Source organism: Molossus molossus, unplaced genomic scaffold (genome assembly GCF_014108415.1).
Source record: "Molossus molossus isolate mMolMol1 unplaced genomic scaffold, mMolMol1.p scaffold_m16_p_9, whole genome shotgun sequence".
NCBI lineage: Eukaryota > Metazoa > Chordata > Mammalia > Chiroptera > Molossidae > Molossus > Molossus molossus.
The window spans coordinates 19,589,546-19,605,364 of record NW_023425403.1 but is presented as its reverse complement, the minus strand read 5'-3'; the positions used below and the strand labels follow the sequence as shown (position 1 = coordinate 19,605,364).

Below are 15,819 nucleotides of genomic sequence, written 5' to 3'. Positions count from 1 at the left end.
TTCCAGCTCAGAAAAAGGCGGTCCTGTGACAATTTAAATACTATTTCACAAGACGAGACTGATTTTCTCTTTCTTTGGAAAATTGAGAAATCTTTTTACAGATACCCCTTTTCCTACTCAAACGAGATATATATATTTTTAAATCTATCCATAGCTTTTCTACCTTTACACTTAACAACATTTTAAAAACTGACAAATTAGGCCTGGAGCTCTGCTGATTTTTATTGTCAGGATGAAACATTATATAGTGAGTCTGATCTTCTCAGTACAACAAGCATTCATCACTCAGTGTTTGGAAATAATTTACTATATTGCTCCTAAATAGCCATTTAAGAAATAATCGCTCCATTGCACAAAATGGGCAATTCACTTCCAATCACCCAAAGTTTTCAGCAGAGTTTTTAAACAGCAACAATTCTGAAATATACAGCTCTGAGACAAAATAGTTCACAATATAATATGAGCCTTTAAATTTTAGTTAGATAGGATTTTAATATAATTTGGAACCATTCACAAGGGTAACATTATTGACATCCCCCTTTTTTTCCTTTTAAATATTCTAAACTTCAGTTCAAACAAAGGTTGATATAAAAACAGGATTTCATATCTACGTGGCAGCTTTAATCCAAATAATCCTTAAGCTTCTTTGAATTAACCCATACAGAAACCAGGTCAACAAAACATAGTATTTGTTTATTACATAGCTCCAATAATAAAATAAATACCTCATTTATTTCTCACAATAACCCATGAAGTACTATCCTTAAAGGACATGTAGGCTCAGAGAAGTCATAAAAATCATACAAAGAAGAGCTGAGATGCATTGCCATTTCTGTCTTTCACTTGCTTGTATTTCTTAAAAGAGATGATTAGAAAACTAACATAACTAAATGTTAAAATTAGTTTCTTTGACTTACATGGTACCCAATTTGTCCCAAATTTATCAGACAGCAGCCACTGGAAAATCGTAAAGAACAAGCTAAGGAATTCAGATTCATGTTTATTTGTTTATTCATTCATACATGTTCAATGAATACCTTTTATGCTAGATAGTTCCCCCAAAAGCAGCTAATTAAACATCTCATTTCATTCCAAAACAACCCACTATAGTCCAGAAGTTAAACAGGCTAACATGGTAGGACAGAGAGGTGCCAGGACGCAGAGTACTACCACCAAAGTTCATGCGATTTCTTTTACCAAGGAGATCAAAAGTCAACGACAAACACACGCTAAAGGTTGCTAAATGTTTTGGAGGATCTCCTGTAGGAACTCTTAGGAAGGTTACCTACTTGGTCTAGGCTGTAAGTAGGGCTGAGGAAGAACGAAGGAACAGGAAAGGGGTCAGAAAAAGTTCTTAGAAGAAGGCAATAATTCAGCTAAGGAGTTAATCAGGCAGAGAAAGGAGGGAGGGTGTTTAAGACAAAGAGAATAGCAAATGCAAAAGGAAAAACAAGTAAGAGAATACAGAACATTTGAGAGACTCTAAGCATCGAAGTTCAAAATGGTGAGAGTACAATATTTATAAAGGAATAAAAGAAGGGATGGACAGAGGAGCACATCAAGGGCAGATCTTAATGGGCTTTACATATCAAGTTAAGATACCAAGTAAAAGGTCCAAGGGAAGCCTTTTTGGCAGAGTAGCAATCAAAGTTGTGTTTTAGGAGATAAAACGCAATGCCACCCCCGGCATTATGAAGGGCAGACTTGGAAGGCAAATGACTGGGGACAAGATAGAGTAGAGAGGAAGGAATGAATCAGAGAGGGCAATTTCAAAGCGAGAGATGTTAAAAATTAATTTGATTGTGTGACGATTTGGTCAGAAGGCAGTCAAACACAGTTTAATACAAAGAAAGGTAATATCATTTGTCTGGAGGAAAGGAACTGTGCTAGTCAAGTAAGTGGAATAGTCAACATACTGATTTTAAAAAGGACAGAAAATATTCTGGCAAAAAGAAAATCGATGGAACCACTTACTCAGAACAAAACTGCAGTGACAAAGATAACAATGAAACGAATGAAACCAAGATAAGCTGTCAAAAAGACTGAATGTAAGACTAAATTATTAAAATCAACAAAAATAAGGTGGAAAAAATAAAACACATTATAATGCAGCCTGACTAAAAGAGCAGGAACTGAAGTCCTTAGAAAAACTTTCAACAGTCAATCAGAATTGTTTTTTGAATTAGGGTCTTTGTTTTATTAAGCACAGATGTGTGAATTTCAGTCATTGTGGCCACAATCTGGGAAGAAGGGATGTGGCAGGAGCATGGCTACAGCAGAAGACAATGCTTTTAAAACAGATTTAATATCTTCGGGGGGAAATAAGGGGAAAAGGTTCTTACGATTTAGGATATTCTCATGGAAAATATCCAAACGAGAGGGTCAGTCAATGGTACGTGAGACTTAAAGGCAAAGGAAATCATTACAGCAGACTACACAGTCCACCACCGTCAGAAGACACATCTGAGGCTTCATCAAAGCATATTTTAAAGACTGGCACAGAAGCACAGTATGACTGAGAATTTTAACTATCTGGACATTTGAAGGTATATTTCACAGGTAAGGGAAGTGATAGGTTAAATGCTTTATTCAATGTTATACAGGCCTTAAAAGGGAGAAAATAATCAGAATCAAGGTCTTCTTTTAGTTCACTGCTATTTCTACTCAACTGTTTTGATCATTAAGAGCATTAAAGATGAACTACAATAAATGATATAAAGAAATGTAGTTTAAAAAAAGACAAGATGTTAGAAAATCTTAAGAGTGTAACTGATGAGAAAGACCTGAGGTTTTTAATTAATTCTAAATTGACTACAGACCTACAAACAACCTAGAATGGGCAAAGAGGCCAGTGAAAAATTTGGAAACTATGTCCATATAAAGAATAATTGAAAAAAAACAACACATTTATCCTAAAACAGGAGACACTTCGTCGGGGTGGTCAGCTGGAAGGTGAGTCCGGGCTAAGTGACTAGGTCCTAGAAATATATGAAGAGCTGTATTAGGCGGTAGTGAGCTGAATGGCAGTCCTCAGAAAGCTTATGTCCATGTTCTAATCCCTATAAAGAACCTTATTTGGAAAACTTTTATCACAGATGTAGTTAAGTTACGCATCTTGAGGTGAGGAGCTCATTTATGACTAAATGGGCAGGCAGATGTCCTTATAAAAGACACATAAAAGAGAAGACAGAGAAGGCACTGTGAAGATGGAAGCAGACACTGGAGTCATGTGACCATAGCCAAATGGGCCCCCAACTGCTAGAGGCTAGAAGCACGGAATAGATTCTCCCCTAGAGCCGCTGGAGGGCGTATAGCCCAGCGGACACCTTGCCTTTGAACTTCGGGCATCCAGAACTGTGATGGAATACATTTCTGTTGTTTAAGCCCCCAAGTTTGTGGTAATTTGTTATGTTGCCCTATAAAACTAATACATATGTAGACTAGAGATTAGATTTCTGTGCAAATCAGAGCAAACATAAACTTAAAATCAATGAATTTATATGTGGGGCAGATTTTGGCATAGTTTAAATTAGAAGCATATCTGTCCAAATTGTAAAAGTTATCTTCAACATTACAGATGTTAAAAGGGTAATTCCTACATCTGGAGGAATGCCTTAATCTCCAAAGACCATTCCTAGTCTAAGATTCTATGTATATAAATAATAGTCGATTTAAACTCAGGAATTTATTATTATTCATTTTTTGAGATATAATTAACAATAACATTATATTGGTTTTGGGTGTGCAACAATGTATTTGTATATGATTCAAAATTTGTATGTCGTGAAATTATTATTCAATATTTAACACTGACCAGGGTAATAAAATCATGTAGTAATAAGTTAAAAATGTATCCCGTATAAGAACAGAATGACAAACAGATCTTAATTCTAAACACTCTAATGATAACTTCATACTAAGACCTTCATACTTAGATACTTAAAATGTATCCAAAATTAGAACAGGTCTGTTTGAGTGTATACAGTAACCAAGTTTTGGTTTGACATTAATTTAGACACTAACTGGACAACAGAAACTTTATAAAGGGTCAGTCTTCAAAAGGTACACTGTCCATATATTATTTTGCTTTCCAATTTAATAGACAATTGCTTCAGGCATATTTTGCTAAATATGCAATATAAAAATTTGTCATTGGTTTTAAGTGGGGTAGAGTTACATCAATAATGAGATGAATAAGTGCCAACAATTTTTGGAAAGAAAACAATGAAGATTTTTCAAAACATTCTTTTGAGGCAGTTTCATGGATGAAGTTTTGACATGTAGAGCCAGATTGCTTATATAGATATAACAAACAACAATGAAAGACTCCCATCACCTGTTAAGACAATTTTGGGGAGAGACAGAAAATACTGGATTCCTCTGGCTTCTTTAGAAATTCGTTGTGGGTTTTAAAATAGTGGTTAAGAAGCAAAAAAGAAATGAGTAGAAAATGACTCTTACTATTTAATTTAAAAGACTCAGGAGAACTTACCTGTTCTGTTTCAAAGATGTCCCGAAGATGTTCAAGACCAAGGCTTTTTAGAAATTGGCTGATATTCATGTCAAGACCCGCAACTAAAACAGACATAAAGTTTCTCAGAAGACAGTTTCAGTCTAGAGGAAGTCCTAGTGTCTTTAAAGCAATGGCTCTCTGACACCCATGGCTGTGTAGATGACTTTACACAGCATAAAATAATCCCAAATTTCATTCAGATATCAAGTTGTCTGTGAATTTGGTTGAGAGGTAAAACTGTTTATCTTTATCAAAGCAGTAGTATTTATATTAATTTTAATATTACAGAGTATAACATAATATTTTTAGTGAAATATTGAACCGTAGATATATAATTCCAAATTTACCAGCTATCATGTTAGGTTTCATTCATTAATAATTCTGTTTTTCCTGATATATTTCAGTAATAAGACTCATTCAGTAGTTCAGTTAAGATACTATGGCTGGAAATGGATGTACTGAGATATATATAAGAACAATGTAGATGCCAATAAATTTATTCTATGAAGACATATTTCTTATAAGCTGTTGTGTATATGAAAACTTATAGTTAAGACAAATGCAAGTGAGGTGTTCAGTGATTACTAATAGAAAAAAGGGTATCTGTTAATTAAAAAAACAAAGGCAAGAACCAAACGAGCACTCATAGGGTATACTCACCTTCTCCTTCCTTCCGTTCTGTGCCCGCTGCGCCATCCCCCGTGTTGGATGCTCCCCCTACTGCCAAGTCCGCTAAGGGGACGGTGAGGTTATCTATGCTGCTGGCAGCGGACAGGCAGGAGGGGGTGGATGCCGGTGAGATCAGAGAGGCACTCACTACGGTAGCCTGAGGTTTAAAACAGGTAGGTAAGGCCTCCGGGGGCATGGCATCTATCAGCAAAGCTCTGATATCGTCGGCCTAAAAATAATACAAAAAACACAATAATTCTGCATTTTAAAGTGACGTTTTTCACTAAAGACTAAGTACTTTGTGATTTTCTATAATAAGTGCCTCATTATTCCCTATTTGTTTTTAAGCATTTCTTCCTCTTTCCTTCTCTCATCCACAGCTCCGAAGAGTCTAGTAGTTTCAGTAGGTAGAACTGGAGAAACTATTAATTTAAAAAATGTTTCATTTTTATGTTTCGAATGTACAGCTTGGTATCTCTAGTTAAGAACTCTGTATCATACACTTGAAATTTGCTGAGAGCAGATCATAAGTGTTCTGGCCAGACACACAAAAAAGTAGTTAACTATGAGAAAAATCTAAGAATGTGTACTACGTTGATTCCCGAAAACACTTTTTTAGCACTGAGTGAAAAGTGTACACATAATTGTTCAGATTACACGTGTATTTAAAAGATATGTAAGCACATTTTAGAGTGTTAATTTTCAATCTCTAGAAGTAGTTTCCATATTTATTTACTGTATTTTGTTTATGCTTAAACAACTACAATAGTTTTTGTTCAGCTATTTCGTGCACACTGAATTTAATGTACAGTTCAAATCTGGTGAACTTTTAAAGGAACAGTACTTTAATTTGGGTAGTTATTCATGAACGCTAGTTTGTTAGCCATAACTGCTGTCAGAGGATGTGGGAGACAGCCTCCACAGACAGCCGGCCATCCTTTCCTCCGTACACATACATGCCATTTCCCTTCTCCGGAACCTGGGTTGCCCATGAGTTGCTGTGACCAGTGGAATGCAGAGGAACTGACGCTCTGAGACTTTTGAGCCAGGCTGTAAAAGGACTGGCAGCTTCTACCTGCCCTCTCTGCGAAGCCAGTGAGCATGCTGTAAAGACGTCTGGGCAGACCTGAGTGACGGCAGCCGCAGAGGAAGGAAGCGCATCTTGGACAAGGCATCTTTGGCCAACGTGCCAGGTAAGGTGGTGCACAGACAGAACTATCCACCTGAACCCAGTCAACCACAGAACTGTGGTCAAGTTACTAAGTGTTTTGAAATCATTTGTTACTTAGCAACAGATACATGAAACAGAATGGGGTGTGGAAACGTATTTCTGGCTTTAAAAATTATAAGTTATTGTGACCACTAGTAACTCCCTAATTTTCAGAAAGTTTGGGGAAGACTTTACAATTAAATGTGCTTAACTTTACAATTAAATAACATTTAACCACAAAAAATTCTTCGTTTAAAAATATTTCTACAGTATATCAATTTATTTTCCCATCTTCAGAAGAATATACTACCCAGAAGTTAATTTTTCTGATTATCTCAAAGTCTCAGATACATAAGAACAACAGTTGCTCTAGAACATGCCAAATGTAGAAGGGGCAAGATATTTTACTAAGTGCAATTCTTTGAGGACACACTCTAGATATGTGTTTTTCTGATTCATCTTTTCCCTCCAAGTTAAGTATGGCAAAAATAATTAAGTTAACTTAATTTGTCTTATTTAGTTTGTCTTAACAGAGTTTTAAAGTATATAAATAAATTGAATTTAAAAAATTTCATAAGTAAGGAAGTTTGTTCTTAAGCTAAGTGAAATATGCACTACTAAAGGTCAACCTGCTAAGCTCTGAAACGTAATGTCACTTCTTCCTTTAAAAAAAAATCTTTTTTTAATAATTCTCACCTGAGAATATATTTTTATTTATCTTCAGATAGAATGGGAGGGAGGAAGAGAGAGGGGAAGAGAGAGAGAGAGAAAGAGAGAAGCACCGATGTGAGAGGGACACATTGATTGCTTGCCTCCCACATGACCTGACCAGGGTGGGGGACCAATCAAAACTAAGGTATGTGCCCTTGACCAGAATTGAACCCATGACTCTTTGGTCTGTGGGTTGACACTTTAACCACTGAGCCAAACTGGCCTGGGCTGCTGCTACTTCTTTTTAAAAAAAATATGTTTTTATTGTTGTTGTTTTTTGAGAGAAAGGAAGGGAGAGAGAGATAGAAACATCGATTGGCTGCCTCCTGCACGCGCCCCCCCACTGGGGACTAAGCCCACAACCCGGGCATGTGTCCTGACCATGGGGCGACTCTCAATCCACTGAGCTACAATGGCTGGGCTAATGTCACTTCTGAAAGTGTAATAAGCAAATGTGAGTATTCTGGAAGGAGTACTTACTGTTGCCAGATCTAACGGTGTCTGACCTTCTTGGTTCTTCATAGTTGGATCTGCTCCATGCGCTAGGAGGAGGGCACATAACTGGGTCCTTCCTTTTTGGGCTGCTTCATGAAGAGGAGTAAATGCCCACTTATCTGTTGCATTTACACATGTGTTGTATTTTATCAATAATGCTGCTATGTCCACATGCTGAAGAAAAAGATAAGGACGTGAAGAGTTACGAAAGATTACCTGGTAAAGTTCCATCACACACACTTGCTTTATTTCACATTTTATTCCCTCTCTATGTCTGTTCTCATCTTTAATAGAAGTTTCTTCTATACAAAAAAGTATTTACCCCACCCCATCCCTGTATTGTGTACTCCATCTTTCCTTGTCTCCTCCAGAATATCAGTTTCACAATTATTCTTTGACCCCAAAATTCTAATTTTTCATGGGAACATTTAATCTTTTTTATTTAGCCTTCTATCATATTCAGGCCTATCTTGAAAACAAACATTTTTCTTCTACCACACTGCAATCTGATCCGTTTAGTGAAATACTTACCTCAAAGTTTCTGTGTTATTTTCTTTAGCCTTTGGGAAAGTAATATAACACAACGAAACCATGTTTTACAAAAATTAGTCTATAACCATGGTGGTTAGAGAGGAAGGAAAAGAAGAGCTAAATTTGAAAGATTTTGAAGGGGAAAACAAATTGGGTTTTAGAACGACAAATTAACTATAGAGAAAGAAAAAGAAGAAAAGTCAAAGATGACTACTTTTGCAGGGAAAGATTAAGTAGGAATGAAACTATAAGAAAGATAAGGTTCACTTGGGGTAAATAGTTTTTGATGTAAAATAGCAAAGCTATGATGTTCTGTAAATAGTCAGACACAAAGGCTGGAGCACAGAAAAGAGGGCATCAATTATTTATTCACTTACTCTCTTACCCACTCACCCACCAACAAAACATTCATTGAACACTTACTAAGTGCTTGGCATTGGAGGTAGGGTCTAGAGGGGAATGACAAAATGGAATGTTGAGTTGAAAGTTGTAGCTACTTGATAAATGAGCTCATTAAGAAAAGGAATATGGAAAGATAATCACAAGGGGATAGAGCCTTGAGAACGTTTTGGGAAAGGAGAATGGAAGACAAAGGGGCAATAAGAACAGAAGAACCCGGCTGGTGAGGCTCAGTGGTTGAGTGTCGACCCATGCACCAAAAGGTTGCCAGTTTGATTCCCAGTCAGGGCACATGCCCAGGTTATGGGCCTGATCCCTAGTGGGGGGGCATGCAGGAGGTGGCCAATCGATGTTCTCTCTCATCGATGTTTCTCTCTCTCTCTAAAATCAATAAAGAGGAAAAAAAAAAAAAAAAAAGAACTGTAGAAGAACTAAAAAAAGGCAGTACTATGAAAACAATGTAGGAGAAAGTTTCAGGAGAGTAGGTTCTCTCAAATAATAGCAAAAGGTTTTAGCTTCTTTCCAAAAGTCCTTATATAATAAGGTTAAGACAATGGATTATGCAAAAGTAGTACTAATTCAATAATTAGGCTTTTGAGAATAATAAAAATAAACTTTATTCTTATACATACATTTAGGGATGCTAGTTTGGTTACCATTAAAGTATTTCTGAAACTCATTTGAATGACGATATTCTATAATTTTTGTGTAATTGGCACACTGGTGTTCTTTGTGGATACATTTCCTGGAATAACTTAATTATTTCTGGTAATTAATTCAGAAGCACATTATCTGAGGCTGACTTCCATGAGGATGGGAAGAGATGGTGAAGGGAAAGACAAGTATCGCCCTGGCCGGTTTAGCTCAGCGGTTAGAGCGTTGGCTTGCGGTCCAGAGAGACCCGGGTTCGCTTCCCACTAAGGGCATGTACCTAGATTGCAGTTTGTCCCCGGCCCTGGTTGGGTCTCGCAGGTGGCAGCCACTCGATGTGTCCCTTTCACGTCGATGTTTCTCTCTCTCTCTCTCCTCCTCTCTCTCCCTCCCGCCCTGTCTGAACAAAAAATAAAAAAATGTCCTCGGGTGAGGATAAAAAAAAGAAAGACAAGTATCCCATGGTGGGATTGAGGGCATGTTTGTCTTAAGATAGTCTTGCTCTCTTGAAGATGCTCATTTCAAAAAGAAGCACCTTTTTTTCTGATATAATACTAAAAACTTTTTTATATTATACAAATACTTTTGATTTTAAGAAAGGTGATTTGAAAAAACAAAGGGAAGAAAACTTATTAGAAAACTTCTCATAAAGCTTTCACATTTACTTTGACAATGTAGATTTTTAAAAAGCATAGGTCTTCTGAGAACAGGGTATGTTTTGTAATCTTCTCAGGATTCTGAATGATACCATCATTATAAAATTGATCTTAACGCAAAGATAAAGATAGGCACCGTCTATAGTACTATATCAAAATCACTTAAAACCAAACAAAACCCAGTAATTTATTGACCTTATTCAAGGGCTATATGTTGAAAAGAACAGCTATTTTTTGTTCAGTTGACCCAAAAGCATGGGACATTTTCAAGCTTCTCCACAGTAAGGTTATAGGCTATTTAAACTGTGTTTCTGATGATTAATTTTATTTTACTCCCATGGGTATTGGCAGAATAGTATAATTTGATAGACTGATTTGCATAGGCTTCCAAAATTAGACAGTTCAAGGAAAACTGAGTATAAAATGAATTACATATATTATTAAACTTTCTTTATATTTAATTTATAGTTTATGCTTAGAGAAACAAGTTACCTTTTTTTTTTTGGTTAATCCTCACCCGAGGGTATTTTTCTATTGATTTTTAGATAGAGTGTAAGGGAGTGAAAGGGGGGTGGGTGGGAGAGAGAGAGAGAGAAACATTGATGTGAGAGAGGACCAGTGATTGGCTGCCTCCTGCATGACCCTGATCAGGGCTAGAGATTGAAAGTGCAACCCAGGAAATGTGCCCCTGACTGAGAATTGAACCCGAGATTCCTTGGTCTGCAGGCCAATGCTTTCACCACTGAACCAAACCGGCCAGGGCCAGTTACATGCTTTTTAAATTTGCTGACAAACACCTGAAAGAGCGATGAACAAAAAGGAGTCTACCCAAGTACACTAAAAACACAAGTCTTAAACCTTTTAAATATCTACATCGCTAGGACCAAAATAGAAACTGAAATTTAACGCTGATAAATGTAATTACCAAGCTACAGCTCAGTTCTATATAATTGATAAGAACCAAGTATTGAACTGGAAGGTCTAGAAAAGGAAATGAACTCTTGGAATGTTTCCAGGAGAAAGACAATTAGTATGGTTTCAGAATCCAGCTACAGCACAAAATGCTTTAAATGACAAATACAATGTAAACAGACTGTGAGGGCCCTAATTTAATTTGAGAAAGGTGGGAAACAGGGAGAAGAGAAACATGCCTGGTTTTTGTAGGGGGCATGAGCCGATGAGGATATTCTCATTCTGAAGGGCAAGGAAGAGAGGAAGAGAATATGGAAATCACGGTGACTAGTTTTTATTTATAGCTTGTCAGGCTCTGAAAAATCTGGAAACTGTCCTCATCAGCAGCGATTCCAACTGTGAGAACCCCTGGTAGGTACCATGTGAAATCTGTGGATGTTTATAGTCAAGCAGGGACCAGTGGATGAGCAGACAAGCACATGAGCACTCCCGCTACTCCTGTGTGATTCACAGGGCCTGAAGTGGGCCCTGGAGACTCTGGCAGTCAGTTTCAGCATATGGCGTTGAGGCAGTCAATATACTCCTCTTCCTCTTTCCACTGATGATCAGTTACAGTGCTCTGACAGCATGACTAGACTTTCCCTGTGGGGTTTAGCTAGTCAATTCAAGCTCTATGAAACCATATATACCCACAGCTCAACCATTTACTTGATTATTTAAAAAATGTTGATGATAAACATAAGCAACCACAATTTCCATGCCTAAATAGAAGCCTCCTGGCTTTTACAGTTTCTAAAATCTACTTGGAAGTCAAGAATTATCTGCATCAATAAATATTAACCGATCAGTCAGTATACACCTATTCTTGTGCTAGAAAATGCTGAAGAGACCAAAAGTCTATAAAAAGCATGGTCCTTGGCCAAAAAGATAGTTCAGTTTAACCGAGAAGGCTAGAAACACACAGAAGAGAAGATTATAATTGTGCTGTTGGTTAGATTATCTACTTACTTTATGCATACTATATATTTAATAAAACAGTAAATGTCAGTAAAGGTCATTAGACTTGAACTTCAGCATGCTCACCCCATAGGACGCTGCATTATGAAGAGGAATTAAGCCACCTTTGTCTTGGGCATTGACATCTGCTCCATGTTCTAGAAGATACTCGGCTACTTCCAGGTTATTGTAGCCAGCTATTAGAGTGAAAAAAGGCAAACATGTTAGCTTAAAAGAAAATAAATATTTGTATATAAATAATAAGGACCTGAAAAATTAAAGTTTAATACTTTTTGCTTTAAAACCTAATACTATTGCCCTGGCCGATTTGGCTCAGCGGTTGGAGCGTCGGCCTGAGGTCCAGAGAGACCTGAGTTTGGTTCCCGCTGAGGGCACGTACCCCATTTGCAGTTTGTCCCCGGCCCTGGCTGGGTCGTGATGGTGGCAACCACTTGATGTGTCCCTTTCACATCGATGTTTCTCCCCCCCCCAAAAAAAACCCCACAAAAAAACAACCCAAAACCTAATACTATTATCACATAATTAAGAGCCTTTACAATAAGAAGTTATATAAAATTATGTCAATCTAAAGCATTTTACTAAGTAGACTCGGCATTTCTTTCTTCTTCTGGTAATCTGCAGTAGGTACTTAAGTTAAGAAAGGACGATGAGACGTGGACGTGCTGTGATGCTTACCTGCCAGGTGCAGAGGGGTTGAGTTCCTGCCCTGGGTGTCCCTGCAGTTGATATTCTCTGGGGTACAGAGCTTCTGCACTCTTGCCAGGCAGCCCTTCTTGGCAGCATCCAACAAGGCGGCATCTCCTCTCAGTAAGTCCTGGATATCTGTGTCTCCTTCTTTAACCAAATCTAAAGGTGTATTTCCATCTCTGTTCTTTTTAGTTGGATCTGCTCCATGCTACAAAAAACAAAAACAAAACCCAAATGGGGTTTATATTTTCTATACTATCTTTCTTCAGGTTTGTTTATTTATTTCTAACTTCACCTTCATTCAGTGGCAGTATCCTGTTCTATTTTGCAAATTCTATACTTATCAGTATAATGGATCAGCTTTCTAACTACTACTCAACCAAAGCTCTACATTTAAGAATCAGTGGTGATGGTGAAATGGAAAAAGTGTTAAGTATTTTTTACTTTTTATCTGCTAAACTTTCTCAGACTCCAAACTGACTCTGGAAACATCTTTTCCTTTTAAGAATGGTCTGGATGTTAATTTTGAGCAGATTTCAATTACATAAAGATATTCTGTGAATATTATGAAAAAGGAGGGAGAAGGAGTGAGAAGAGGAAGACACACAGGTAGAAAAGGCAACTGATTCTAAATGCAGAAGAAAGTTTGGTTATTTTAAATAGTTTTGGTTTCCATGTCATTTATTTCTGCTCTGATCTTTACCACTTCCTTCCTTCTACTTGCTCTGGGGTTTTCTTTGCTTTCTAGTTCTTTAAGTTGTGACGTTAGATAGTCTATCAGAACTTTTTCTTGCTTCTTGAAGTAGGCCTGTAGTGCTATGAACTTCCTTCTCAGAACTGCTTTCGCTGCATCCCATAGATTCTGTGTTGTTGTGTGTTCATTTTCATTGGTTTCCAGGAAGTTTTTAATTTCTTCCTTGATCTCCATGGTAACCCATTCATTGTTCAAAAACATGCAATTTAGCCTCCATGTTTTCAAATGTCTTTGCATGTTCTTGTTGCAGTTGATTTCTAGTTTCATGCCATTGTGATCTGAGAAGATGCTTGATATGATTTCAATCTTCTTGAACTTGTAGAGACTTAGTTTGTGCCCTAACATGTGGTCTATCTTTGAGAATGTCCCATGTGCACTTCAGAAGAATGTGAATTCTGTAGTTTTGGGGTATAATTCTCTATAGATATCTATGAAATCCATCTGATCTAGCGCTTCATTTAAAGTGTGTTTTCTTGTTAATTTTTGTCTAGATGATCTATCCAGTGATGTCAGTGGGGTGTTGAAGTCCCCTGCTATGATTGTATTGCTGTTGATTTCTCCTTTGAAGTCCTCCAGAAGATTTTTAATATATGCTGGTGCTCCTATATTGGGTGCATATATGTTTACCAAGATTATATCTTCCTGTTGAATAGATCCTTTCAATACTATGTAGTGGTCTTCTTTGTCTCTAGTTATGGTCTTCATTTTGAAATCTACTTTATCAGATATGAGTATTGCTACCCCAGCTTTTCTTCCCTTTCTGTTTGCTTGGAAGATTTTTTTCCATCCCTTCACTTTCAACCTATGTGAGTCTTTTGTTGTGAGGTGGGTCTCCTGTAAACAACATATATGTGAGTCATGCTTTCTTATCCAGTCAGCTACTCTGTGTCTTTTTATTGGAGTATTCAAACGATTTACATTTAAGGTGATAATTGATATGTACTTATTTATTGCCATTTTTGTTTAGTGTGGTTATAGTTTTCTTCCTAATTCTTCTACTAATTACAGCAGTCCTTTTAGCATATCTTGCAGTGCTGGTTTGGTGTTAATATATTCCCATAGCCTTTTTTTGTATGGGAAGCTCTTTATTTAACCTTCTATTTTGAATGATAGCCTTGCTGGATAGAGTAGTCTTGGATTCAGATCCTTGTTTTTCATGACCTTGATTACTTCATGTCACTCCCTTCTGGCCTGTAGTGTTTCTGTTGAGAAGTCAGCTGAGCGCCTTATGAGGTTTCCTTTGTAGGTAACCTGTTGCTTATCTCTTGCTGCCTTTAGGATTCTCTTTGTCTTTAATTTTTGGCATTTTAATTACTATGTGTCTTGGTGTGGGCTTGCTTGGGTTCTTCTTATTTGGGGCTCTCTGTGCTTCTTGAACTTGAATGCTTTCTTCCTTCACCAAGTTAGGAAATTTTTCTGTCACTATTTCTTCAAATATATTCTCTAACCCTTGCTCATTTTCTTCTTCTTCGAGGACTCCTATGATGCGAATGATATTACTTTTCCAGTTGTCCCACAATTCTCTTAAGCTATCTTCCTGTTTTTAAATTGTTTTTTCCTTTTGGTTTTCTGATTGGTTGATTTTTTTTCTACCCTGTCTTCTAATTCACTGATCCGGACCTCGCACCTGTCAGAATGGCCTCCATCAACAAATCATCAAACAACAAGTGTTGGCGAGGGTGTGGAGAAAAGGGGACTCTAGTGCACTGCTGGTAGGAATGCAGACTGGTGCAGCCACTATGGAAAACAATATGGTGTTACCTCAAAAAATTAACAATTGAACTTCCATTTGACCCAGTGATCCCACTTCTAGGAATATACCCTAAGAGGCCTGAAACACCAATCAGAAAGAATATATGTACCCCATGTTCATAGCAGCACTATTTACAATAGCTAAAATCTGGAAACAGCCCAAATGTCCATCAGTAGACGAATGGATAAAAAAGCTGTGGTACATATACACAATGCAGTACTATGCAGCTGTAAGAAAGAAAGATCTCTTATCCTTTGAGTCGACATGGAGGGACCTGGAGAGTATCATCCTAAGCGAAACAAGCCAAACAGAGAACGACAAGTATCATATGATCTCACTTATTTGTGGAATATAATGAACATAACAGTCTGAGGAATGGGATAGACCCAGAGATTTGGACGTGGGGTATAGACTGACAATCCCTAGAAGAGGGGGTGGGGGGAGAGATAAACCACAGAACTTATATGCATGAACAATGGACATGGACAACAAAGCTAGGGACAGGGTGAGGAGGGAAAATGAGTAGGGGAAAAAGGAGAAACATCTGTAACAAAAATAAATAAAATAATTAAAAAATAAATAAATATTTTTAATGTAAGTCTTAATGCCTATCATAAAAATAGGCATAAGTATATTAACAAAAATTTTATTTTAAGAATCTAATGATATATACTATGAAATAAAGTAAGCAGTCAAGACTCTTTATTATGACAGTGTGCTACTGGCCCACTGGAGAAGTCTGGAAGATATCAAGCTAGACAATTAATTCACAGTGACTTGGAAGTTATATCTCACTAACCAGTGGTAATAGAAATGCACGTCAAATTCAGTGTTATTCTCAAGACTCATAGGAACATATCT

General features: G+C 37.2%; 1 protein-coding gene across 4 annotated transcripts in view; it reads right to left on the bottom strand.

Moving 5' to 3' along the window:
* TNKS (tankyrase) overlaps positions 1–15,819 on the bottom strand; it is a 177,922-nt gene that overhangs the window by 18,925 nt on the left and 143,178 nt on the right. For all 4 annotated transcript variants that reach the window (XM_036249519.1, XM_036249522.1, XM_036249521.1 and 1 more), the window contains exons 16-20: positions 12,440–12,659; positions 11,831–11,940; positions 7,584–7,772; positions 5,174–5,411; positions 4,493–4,575 (exon numbers count right to left, since the gene is read on the bottom strand). In XM_036249519.1, the coding sequence (XP_036105412.1) occupies positions 4,493–4,575; positions 5,174–5,411; positions 7,584–7,772; positions 11,831–11,940; positions 12,440–12,659 (840 nt within the window). The remainder of the gene's footprint in view (positions 1–4,492; positions 4,576–5,173; positions 5,412–7,583; positions 7,773–11,830; positions 11,941–12,439; positions 12,660–15,819) is intronic.